Source organism: Ostrea edulis, chromosome 6 (assembly GCF_947568905.1).
Source record: "Ostrea edulis chromosome 6, xbOstEdul1.1, whole genome shotgun sequence".
NCBI lineage: Eukaryota > Metazoa > Mollusca > Bivalvia > Ostreida > Ostreidae > Ostrea > Ostrea edulis.
The window spans coordinates 46,208,615-46,221,186 of record NC_079169.1 but is presented as its reverse complement, the minus strand read 5'-3'; the positions used below and the strand labels follow the sequence as shown (position 1 = coordinate 46,221,186).

General features: G+C 33.6%; 1 protein-coding gene across 4 annotated transcripts; it reads right to left on the bottom strand.

The window, feature by feature from the left end:
* Nucleotides 1–2,088: 2,088 nt before the first annotated feature.
* LOC125647761 (protein FAM167A-like) lies at nucleotides 2,089–8,680 on the bottom strand. 4 transcript variants are annotated; one of them, XM_048874566.2, is made up of 3 exons: nucleotides 7,692–8,680; nucleotides 3,613–4,223; nucleotides 2,089–2,554 (listed from the first exon to the last, which is right to left on the bottom strand). In XM_048874566.2, exons 2-3 carry the CDS (start codon nucleotides 4,057–4,059, stop codon nucleotides 2,303–2,305), a joined length of 699 nt encoding a protein of 232 aa, XP_048730523.1. In that variant the 5' UTR covers nucleotides 4,060–4,223; nucleotides 7,692–8,680; the 3' UTR covers nucleotides 2,089–2,302. The 4 variants fall into 4 exon arrangements, with proteins under 4 accessions (XP_048730523.1, XP_048730525.1, XP_048730524.1 ...); XM_048874568.2 differs by having other exon boundaries at nucleotides 7,350–8,589; XM_048874567.2 differs by having other exon boundaries at nucleotides 7,896–8,589.
* Between the last annotated feature and the right edge of the window lie 3,892 nt (nucleotides 8,681–12,572).

Below are 12,572 nucleotides of genomic sequence, written 5' to 3'. Positions count from 1 at the left end.
TGTAGACCAAAAAGTAGGTCACATTGACCTACTTTTTTTGAATTCTTAGGATTTAACTAAAGATTTAGAATACTAAGAGGCTAAGAATAGAAATGGTGGGGTTGTACAATTTATCAGAAGAGCGATTCTAGGCCCTTGGGCCTCTTGTTCTAAACAAAATACCAAGATTTACCTAAATTTGAAAATTTTAGGGGGAGGGGGTGCCGGCTGCGCCCCCCCCCTTAAATCCGCCACTGGTGAGCCCTATATCTTGATCAGGTAAACGGAGTTATTCGTAGTCAAAATCAGTGTACCACGAACGGTCTAACAATCGGTATGAAACACGTCAGACAACATTTGTCCAATGATAGGTTGTATTGGTAAACTAGATAACGACCATAGAATTTGCGAAATATTGACTTTAAACGAGATTGTTGAAACCCCTGTATCGTCAACTTGTTTGTTATTATCTTGTACGTTTAGAATCTATCAGACAGACCTCCAAGTTACTGGGTCAGCTACATAAAACCCCATAAGGCTCTAAACCTTGTACAATGGCTAGATGGTTAAGTATATTGCTAACTGTTGCAGGGATAGATACTAATGTTTTACGCTTACTCAACCAAAGGAGCTAAATGTAGTACCTTAAAAGCCAATGAATTCTGCTACACCTTTTTCATTTCTTTTAACAATAAACCAGTAATTGGTGAAGATTTATTTGGTCAAATGTTTTGTCAATAAAATAAAGTGTAAATCGAGTAGACTTTAAACGTGAATAATTATATCTTCAGTTCCGAAATAGAATTAAAACTTTTAGCATTGTACTAAAGCACGTGCATTAAAATTTTAATTTTATGTGGAACTAAAGTACATATGCGAGATGTAAACCCACCACTTCCTATCCAAGACATATAACTAATGAAACGCAACATTTTTATCATTGCAGAGGTGGAAAATCCTAGGAAGTAAATGGTTGCCATAGTTACTTGAATTTTAGACTAGGAGTACCAAACGAAGTGCCCTTTTGGATGTGTGTAGACTTACATTTTATGAAAGTTTTTTTTTTAACTTTTCAGTGCACGTACTCTCACTGTACACGTGTTGCATATTCATAGAAGGCTTCATATTGATTGGATTAACTTATTAAAAAAAGTTGGTTACTTGTATCGGTATACAATTATCACACTGGCTTTGAAAAAAAAAGTAATAAAAAGTCTTTTTTAACTTTTACTTGTCATTTTTATTTTGTAATGTTTCATTTATATTGCTGTATACTCATAAATATGTGTTGCATTAATTCTAGTCTGCAGAAAGGAGATCGGTTGGTGATCCATGCACCGGAAGTCGGGAAGAATGCTTAATTAAATCATACTTCAGTTACTCATAAAATTTCAATTTCATCGGGTGTGCTCTAGCACACTGATAAAAATTTTGATTTTCACATACAACAAGGTTTATTTTTAATTAAGCAATTTGTGTTAAAAATTGGTATTTAAAATTTTGTTGAAGGCTGTAATCACTTGTATGCTATTGTGTAATTGTATTTTTCAATCCGTGCCTATTAGATTGAAAAATTGTGTGTTTCTACCAAGATGCTTTGTATTACCCTGGGTAAACTAAATCCCCTCTATCCTAATTTTCATGAACCGTTTTATTCATCTGCCGTTTTTATCCGGTCCTTTGTTTTTAGTTAACGAAATCTTTTTCAGCCAATCAGATTGTCGCGCAAGGCGTCCTTTTCTTTGTTAGTTGGGGTGCTGCCACGGAAAATTTTAAGAAGGAATAGCAACCTCAACCTCCACTCCATCTACCACATGCACCACTTTTGTTTCCAGTAAAGATTCATGATATAATTGTATTTTATCGCATTTGTTTTTTGTAACAATATTGTGGCTGTGGCTGGGAGAATGCTGCTGTGTATTACTTTTATATATTGCATTTCTAGTCAAGATTCGGGTATGTCTCCCATCCAATTTCATTCTGTATTTTTAGGACTCACAGTTTTCGTCATTTCATATAAATGACAATCTTTTACACCTAACACGTTTTTCTGTTATGATTTATATGGAAACAAACAGAGCTGCAATGTTGCCTTGGAGTAAGAGCAAATTTTAACATAAATGTATTTATTTGACCATGAACAATCGTGATCGTAAGGATTTCATGGGTATTTTCACTAATCGTTTTACAGTTTTAGTACTGTAGTTATTGCAGGTGTCCCGTTTCAACATACACTTTCCATTAGCTTATAAAAATACAAATCAACGATACGCGTCATTAATGTACAAAACAATTTCTAATTCAACACAAAAACATTATTAATTCAACATGTTGAGAAACGTCTGGCAGTTAAATTGTATGACGTAACCCCTAAGTGTTTCAGAGGATTTTCCACCGTATCCACATGAAGGTCGCTTATGTCTTTAAGTTGTTGTATTTCTTCCATATCTTTTGTAACACCATCCAGCATTTCTCTGTGCTCTTGACAACTCCGATTTAGTTTAAGCTGATGGATATCCTGACGTAAAGACAAAAGTGTTCTAGCTAATGTCTGGTCCTGTATTCTCATCGCTTGCTGCAAACATAAAAATAAATACAGTGATAAAAGATTGAATACATGTAGAAGTGGTAATATCAATATACACACTAAAAATCATGCTTAGCTGGCCACTTCATACTTAGGGGATTTACGTTTTTGCACTTCAGTAATGCCTATACAAAACAAAACTTATTATCTTTTTAACATCTGGGATTTTACACCTGTTTCCTCGTTTTGTTGTGATAGGTGTTAGACTTTGTTTACTTGAGGTCTTTATGCTTCAATGATTGTTCATTAGACACTCCCTATAATTGTTGGAGATTTAGTAGAGAAAGGAGGAAGATGTAATTTAATAATTCTCCATGACGACCATTACAATTTTTTACTCTGGCTAAATTCACGATCAAAATCAAAATAAACACATTATTATATGTTTAATATATAATTCCCTCATTGAAAAACCGTTTATACATCAAGTCTGTTTTTTTAAAACTCATGAAAGAAACTTATTAGGTCTATACCTTACCGGTACATAATATTTTGTCATTTTTGAAATCGTGTTAAGGATGATGAAAACAATTATCAAGAATGCATTTGCCTTAAATGCACGGCATGCGTAACGAAATTAGATACAATGGCATTAAACCTTTATGCATGTACATGTAACATCGTTTATACATGTATATTTTTAAGAGTAGTCAAATGCTTCAGTATCACAAATAAGACTGTTGTATGCAGTATAAGCATGATCCTTGCACTTGTTTTATTACACAAAGGTCTGATAACTGTATATACCAGTACACATGAGAAACAGAAGAAAATGTTTGTCAATTTATCTTTCAAGCATAAGGGCTATATAAAATGGTCCTGGTTTAGATGATATACACCCATTGTATTATAAAGAATGAAAATACTTGTAGGGTCTTACTGGAGAAATCCATTACCGGATATTTTTAATACTGCATGATTCTTAAGTGGACTGAGGCACTTCAGCATTGTGTAGTGGGGGTTGCATTGTAACATATACATGTATGTATATTCTGTTTTGAAATCAAGGATCTTATTTATATACATATATGTACGTGTATACTCACCAATTCGTCTTTTATCCACACCAAAGCTTCATTTATTCTATCTTTCCTATCCTCGGTTAAAATGTCATTCTTATTTTGATCAAAATCCACTTTTAAATCGGGTTTTGATCTCCGTCGAGGTCTTTCAAGATATTGTTCTTTCCATTCCACTATACTCGACCTTCTAGTGGCTAATCGAAGTCTCGTGGCAGTCACTTTTAAATGAGCCAAATCAGTTTCACTTCCACTCCTGGATGACGTAACAGACGATACTTCGTCATCACTGAGTGGCTGCACATCCTCACAATTTGTCACAGTTATTGATGGCAGTAGAATGGATTTCTCCCCGTCGTTGTTGTTGGTTTCGTCAATAACGGACAGCGACGGGCGTCTGTATTCCTTCATGGTAAGAGAATGTTCCAATCTACTTTCATTTATGTCTTTATTCAATGGAGAAAGATGAAACATTGATACTTATTTGTAGCTTAATTCATCTATATAAACGAACCGTGTATCATTTAGAACTTTAAATGTCTTCCCACTGCAAAAAATATGTTTCACTGTCATTCACGTTCACGCAACTTGTAACTTTGAATCTTGCACTCTGTTTTTTAAATCTGTCCTTTGTGTTCCTGTAGAAAAATAAAAATAAAGAGATTATAAAAACACTATGTAAACATTTCCGCCATATCCACGATTATAAATGTATCGTGTGGACTAATGGACAATAAATTAAGATAATTATAGAATCGTCCCGACAAATCAGGGCATCAAATTACTTTTGAAATCTTTTGTTATAGTGTTATAGTTTATCCACAGGAATTTTTAAAGTCATTTAAACAACGTAGAAGCATGTAAATTAATGTTCGTACAAATGTCAAAAAAGATAATATTCCAGATCATAATCTAATTTGCACACCATCCATGAAACCCTGTGACCCATCAATCATTTGTGTAAAACAATAGGGATAAATAACAACAAGGTTACGGGGGTTATCCCTATCATCGATGGGGTTTTGTCGATAATTGGTCTTTTATTTGGAATGCCTACATTTCGTGCTCCATATACTTTGATGTGGCATCTAAGGTTAACTTGCGCGTACACTTACTATTGGCAAATTATTGCAATGCTTTACACATGTATTATACGGTAAGCAGAATTTGATATAGTGTACAATTACCGTGTAACGACTTCATGTGTTTTTTTTATGATATTCTAAATTAAAATAATTGGTGTTTATTGTTAATTACATCATTTGCTTACCTACCTGTATGTGTCCATTTACATTACAACAAATGAAAACCTATAATCCAAAACTTAGTGTAAATCATTTTGCAAAACACTTAAAATGTTTTTTCGGCTTAAGGTCCAAAACTATCTTCTGAACGACCAATTAGTTAAAGGGCTATTAATAACAAAAGATTTTCGGAATTTAACTTAGGCATACTTTGAAAATTCCTTCGTAACAAGTTAATTGAAAAAAATAAGATTATTTCTTATGATACCTACTTTTTCTTTCTACAATAGACTTTGATTTGAAACACCTGAGAACTTCTCGACCGGTTATTCAAGATATCAACTTACCATGTATCTTATGAAAAAGCATTTTCTGCAAATGTTTCAAGACAAATGTTAATAGTTAGATAAAAGCACATCTAGATACAAGTCTCAACTATTTTGAGAAACTCACGACACACGGATTACTTACTTTTGGAACTTGAGGTAATTATCTTAAAATTCAAAAAAGAAGTGCGATTCGTTTCGATAAGGATGACAATTAACTAATTGTAAGTCTTTGTATTGCAAAAGAAACTGATATTTTGCTCGTATTGCTTTAAAAACTTTGCCACAAGGTTCTCGTTAGTAAGTGTTTACAAAATGATGTCACGTCTTAATATGAGTAAAATCTTCTAGAAAGGACATAAAGCAAACAAACAAACAATAGAATAACAGTGTTCAATATCTTCATTTGATTACGTACATGAATATTTTTCCAAATTGCTACGTTTGAAGGATTCATTAATCAACGTTGATATTTCCAGAGTTGTTTCTTCTTTCAATTTTACTATCTTTGTTGTTAAACCATATTTATTTATCACTGGTTTTATTTCTCTAAATACGTCATCCTATATAAGCTGGTACTGGTGCAATTTTAAATGTGCAACACAGACATCCAACTTAATAATACAAAAATTGAGATTCAATTATACATGTAGAACTAAATCAAGCAAAAGAAACGTTTAAAAATCTGCATATACCTTCATTGGTCACAAGTCTCCTTCGAAAAATCAATTTGTCTTATTCTTATCATTCAAAGAACTACTCCAATAGAAGTCAAGTTCTCCACGTTTAGCAAATATAACTTTTAAAGGGCTCTTGTAGTATATTTATATTTCGTGTTAGATGTAAATATTTTAAATCGTCCAATAGGATTATCATTAATTTCAGCGAAGAATAAATACATTCATACATTGACATAAGCGGCAATTACCTGGTGAAGATCATTTGAAATTTGACATATATGATACAGTTTATTGTTCGTTATGTGGGTTTGATGTCAACGGTCAACTCAATATCGTTACGCTCTAGCTTAAAATAAACTCTCTTATGATTTATGCATGTTACCTTTCCTTGAACAGTGGTTAAAGAAGTCTTTGATTTTGTTTTAACTTACAAGATCTGATGGTTTTTCCTCTGAGCAAGTGTTATATAATACGGTAGCCATATTATCACACAGACAATGTCTCTCTATATTAAATCGCATGCTATAAAATACTTAAAAGTCAATAATTTAAGGACACGTTCACTTTGAAAAATGTATAGAGTGTATATCTTAAATCAAATAGGTAAACCAATGTAATTTTTTTTTTATAGGCAATGGCTTTTATGTAGTATGTCTGAATTAACTTAGGAATGCAATGGTTAAAAAATCTGTTTTGATGCACCAAAACTCTTATATCCTAGAGTTGTTTGTTTTACTCATTATACCATAGAGCATAGCAAAATCAAGAAGTCAAAAAGAAAGGTTTTGTCACAAGGAATACACATGTGAAGTATGAAAGCCACATCACCATCCATTCAAACATAGCTAAGGTTAATGTTTTTGCGAACAAACAGGCACATTAACGGACAAACCAAAAACTGTATGCCCCCGAATCTCCGATTACGCGGACATGAAAAATATAACGTTGTGAATGGGAAGGAATTGTACATACATTGTATGATTTAGTATACCAGGCACCAATTATATTTCTTACAAAATGCTTGCCGTCAAGTAATAAGTATTAGAAAGAAAAAAACCCAACAATTACTTGATGACAAATGATGAGAAAATGCACAACTTTCCTTCAAAATAAGAAGTTGTGCTCAGATATTTAGTTTTTACCATTTATTGAATATCTCAAATCACACGACTCATGTTTACATTGTTGCAAAGGTATTTCTTTTGATCCTTGTTTGTTCATATTGCGTTAATAGTTACAGTGTACAACATTCACATAAAGCTTTTTTCTAAATCCAGCTGCTTGTACAAAAGGGTATTCTTTCAAATGCTCAAGAAAATGCACTCAATTTACTTGGGATAATTAATATACATGTTTGTAACATTGTAATTGATGCTCTTCCACTGTCCGACGTAAATATTCGATAGCCCTAGAAATGTTCACATTGCAAGATATACCAATTCCCGGTGCATCCTTCCTGAACTTCAATAAACCAAACCAGATGTTAGGATCTATCTGATACACTTTATACCTACTGCATTTGTCTTGTTTTCCTATAGAAATATCCATAAGAATCACCGACATCACACTGTGAATTGGATGGCGACTATTAAGGTTTGGCTGCGATTGTCATTATGATTCACACAACGTCAAGATGCATGTAGATATACAAATTACATGTATTTAGAGTATTATATGTTTGTAAAGCTAATGTACCATTAATATTTGCAAGTTGGGAAAATATTTAGATTTTACGATGTATTATTTACACAGTTTTGGAAGAATAAACAAGACAAACTACAGGGATAATTCAGGAATAATGGATGACATAGAAATACATGTATGTAGGTGGATAATTTCATTTTGATAAGCTTTACCTGTTACAATGTCCACCAGATCCACGCCGTATACCTTTACCTCAAGTCGGCTGAACATAATTTCATAGAATTGGAAATCGACAAAATGAGCATGTGGTCGCACAAAACGTAGTCTGAACAGTGTAAAAAATATCCTCAAAAACGCTTTTAAGAGTCTGAACGCGGATCTATATGAAATCATATGTGCATATGAAAGATTTATACCTTCCAGGGCGGAATCTGTACTGTGACATTAAATATGATAGAGCAAGAATGTGGTGAAATATCTGCAAGTAATAAAGCCGGTTTATCTTCTCAATATGATATCAATGTAGGCCTCATATTGTAATGGGTGGAGAAACTTCAATAAATTCATAGTCACTTCTAAAATATTATCGTCAGGATGTTTAAGATTAAAGTGTTATTCTTCACGTGCATCGAGCGTTAAATCTTTGATAAATGTTAAAGGCCTACGGTCGTGTCAACCTAACATTCGTCTACCCTAACAAATTAACGCGTTATGTTTATCAAACTGCCAAGAGCTTTTATCTTCTTGCTGATTTATTTTAAATCAAATTATGGAAAAGAAATAGATGCATGCAATTTGTTGTCTTAATTATTGGGTTATCTAATATCTTAGCCCGCCTATGGTGCCGATATATTTGTATCTAACAATGATATGGTGCACACGACCCAGCTAGGATATACCGATGAAAGCAAGATTAGTAGTTCACTTCTTGTGTGACCAAGGTGAGTCTGCCGATGAGGTGTTTCACGTTGTTTCTGTGGACTCATTAGAGCGAATATGTCAGCAGCATCACAAAAGATAATACGGTCTCCAACAAATGTCATGCCGAGTCAAAAGAAATGTAAATTTAAAGTTTTTCAAAGCAGCTTAAAATCGAGAGAAAAAAAGTTCGACAACGCTGGAACATGACACATTATCATTTGATAAACCCCATCCCACAAGTTGAAATGTTTTACACTCTTTCCACCGCGCTTACTGGTATCATCCAAGCGTTTCAGACCCATTTTCATGATTTTTCGGTGGATTATCTCCCTTTACAAAATTGGTATATTTCTCATATTTATATGTTGTGTCTGTAACATTAATATGACATTGTTAATAATACTTTTGAGACTTTCAAACAAATTATTAAACGTCATAAGGTGGCAACACACGACAAACTGTTTTACAGGCTTATTATTCATTGAAGGAGGATACGTCATGGTGATTTTAGTGATGGAAAAAATAAGCAATTCATTGGGTTGCTGGGCTATCAAAACTTATTACATTAATATAAAGTATTGCCTTAGAAACGTTTTACTGTATGCTTTCTGGGAATGATAAATATTTTACATAAACGCGGTGGGTTTTTCTCTCTCCCTATCACAAACGATTTATAGGTAGTGTACAGAAGTATATACGGGGTAACGTTTGTGGTGATTGCTTGAAATGCTTTAAAGTTCAAGTAGTTCATGTAATAACATTTAAGATATTTCGTTTACGAAAATACACGAGGGTACTGAACTGCAACGCTTCACGCCAGCATAATTTCATGAAGCGCGGTACATGTATCATAGGTTGATACAACCTGAAAAGTATGCTGGCGTAAAGCGTTGCATTTAATAACCTCGTACATTTTCAAATACTTTCATTTCCTTTTTAATATGATATTTTGTGAAAGTTTTATGAAATTATAAAGTTTTCTTTATTTCGTAATATGTACTTATGCATACCGGTATATGATTGATTGATTGTTTGGTGTTTTCCGCCACACTCAAACAATTTTTCAGTTATCTGGTGGCGTCCAGTTTTTATTGGTGGAAGAGACCACCGAGGACCCATGACTTTCACACCTGATACCGAGCGTTTGGCGATGGAACTGTCACTACCTGTTTTAACGACTTCGGTCTGACGCGGCCGGGATTCGAATCCCGGCCTTCCGCATGCGGGGCGAACGCTCTAACCTCTCGGCCACCGCGGCGGTTCCGAACCTTCTGAAAGTAAAGTGGGAAACTTTCTCACTTACCGGCGCAAGCGGGATTCGAACCCGCGCCGACAAAGGTGAGAGGCCGTGTGATTTTGAGTGCGATGCTCTAACCACTCAGCCCATACCGATATACATAAATTTACATGCATACACATATTATAACGATTATTATATTTTGTGGGACGAAATCTTGATTTGTACATGTATAACATAATATATTTTGTATATGGGGGAGTTTTTCTAATTTGCTAGAACTTGTAACCAATCCCTTAGTATATTTATTCAATAAAATATGTTCAAATCAAACCAAAATCAAAGGATTTCAAGGACATATACCAGTTTGATACATGTAGCAATATGTTACATGTACATATACAAGTATGTATAACTACAATGTATATAGATTGGAGATCCTTAGTTCTGGATCTATTTCTCCCGATGTAACTTTGTCGGTTGAATTACAGTCACTACAGATAACGTAAAATCACGAATATGTCATAAACTTCTCTTAAACTATTGATTTATTACATCTAATTAGCATATTGTAAAATCAATTATAAATCCCACATAAATGTATCAGACATCAGGAATAAAGTTATGAAGAGTTAATTAAAATTAATTCATTCAAACGGCAAGGCTAGATAGATTGAAGCTATTAATTGATCTGAATATGACAACGTTTAAAAGGAACCGTTCTACACATATACATACAATGCAGCTTCTTGTGGGATCAAATGTTCGGCAATGCAATTATTTTGCATATGGTCAATGTTCCAGTTTCTTTTATATTTATACAATATAACTAAGATTATTGGCCTCAAAATTATAACACGAAAATAGAACTTTGTTCACCCCAAATAATAATAAATATTACATGTACAAGGTTATTCAAAATACATGAAATTTGACTTAATTTGACAATTGACACGCAGTTAGGGAATCAATCTTAGATTTAAAATCGTGGAGTAATGTGAAAGAAAAAATATGCATTATTCAATACCATATTAATTTCTAGTTGCTGTACTTTAATATACCATATTTCATTTGCTGGTATACTAATTCATTAATTAATATAGCCATACAAGTTATGTCCATTTAGGATTTCACATACATGTAACAATTCAAAATGCATAGTAAAGTAATGCTCACCTTGTCTTTATTTCTTCTATTATTTTCTTCCCATTCCAGGTAGAACTCCAGGGCTATATTTAAACGCGTCTCTCCAATTTTGTGAGTTAATTGTCGAGGATTATGAAATATCAACAAACTTTTAAGATTTTTAATTACAAGGTCTGCATTCTAATAGTTATTGTTTTGCTTTTTAAATTGGCGAATGGCGCAAATATTTCTTTAAATAATTCATTATCTCAATTATCCGTAGGAAATTACTAAATGAATTGCGGTGGTCTAGTGGTTAGATATTACTAAATGAATTGCGGTGGTCTAGTGGTTAAAAACTACTAAATGAATTACGGTGGCGGTACCGGTGGTCTAGTGGTTAGGAATTACTAAATGAATTGCGGTGGCGGTGGTCTAGTGGTTAGGACACTTTATTTGCATCGGGTTCGATTCTCCATCCCGCCGCCGTGTCAAACTTTTCAACAACCCTTCTCCTATAACTTGATCAGATATAAGCATCACAATATATTGTCATTTGTTTGCCTGGAGACATTTTCTGCATAATGTTATGAAACTACATGTACTATTAATACAAAAATTCATAGAAGAAAACTATTATACAGAAATTCTGAGATAGTTCTAGATCTAGACCTATACAATAACGAAGTCAAACAGGTGCCCTAACCAGAGTACAGTGTCACATATCTTTCTCATATACTCAAATTTATATAGCATTCAGAGTATCCACTATTTTAGTTAGAATGTAGACCACGATTTACATATGTAAGAATACAGTACACGACACGAGTTTTATACACCCCACCGTGGAAAGACCACGGTGGAAAATCCACGGAGATACACCGTGTCCTCCGTGTTCCACGGTGTGTGTTATTTGCGAATACACACAGCTGCTAAGAGCTTTGTTCTGGCCACGGGCGCCTTGCGGGAGATGTGAAAATGTGCCGCAGGCCAAATAATCAAAATAAGGGTGGAATTTTAAGAAAAAGAAAAAATGTCAATAATTTCCCCCCTGATACTTATATTGTTTTTCAGCATATTGAACCGATTCCAACGATACCAAACACTACATATTATGTTTTTAAGAAAACCTGGTTTTGAATTTTTTTCTTTTAATCTTCTTTCTTCATTAAAATATTCTTAAATTCTATGTTTAAATAATGCGTACTTGCAGGCAATTCCTGTTTTGAATGCGAATTAGTATATTCAGTAAATGAAAAACATACATGTACAACATGTGATAGGGATATTTAATAATTACCAATGTGCTCTCTCTCTCTCTCTCTCTCTCTCTCTGACAAATGCCTGTTTAACATAATTACCTCCATCATATTGTGTTGATATGCATCTTGACAAATATAACTTGATCCAATATAGAAATTAGAGCATTGTCGATGATTAACAAATTGGAATTAATTTATTACGTAATTACTAGAAGCAAAAATACAAACCATCGAATGATTTATTTTTAAAATCCCGAGTTAATTACATTTGACCGAGACTTATGTTCGATGTACTTTGATAGAGGTTTTCATTAAAAAAAATGTTCATCGGGAGTGTCTGGATAATGCAATGATTTTTGTATAATAAGTACAGTTCTGTATATACCATGCAAATTCCTAGGGTCTTGTCACAGTATAACTAAATTACGGTTAACTAGTTTGGGTTTTGACTTCTCATGAAAAGTGTGAAATATATTGGGTCGGCGCGATATCAGTTCTAGTCTAAGATCACGGGTATCTTACGCCGACCCAATATATTTCACACTTTC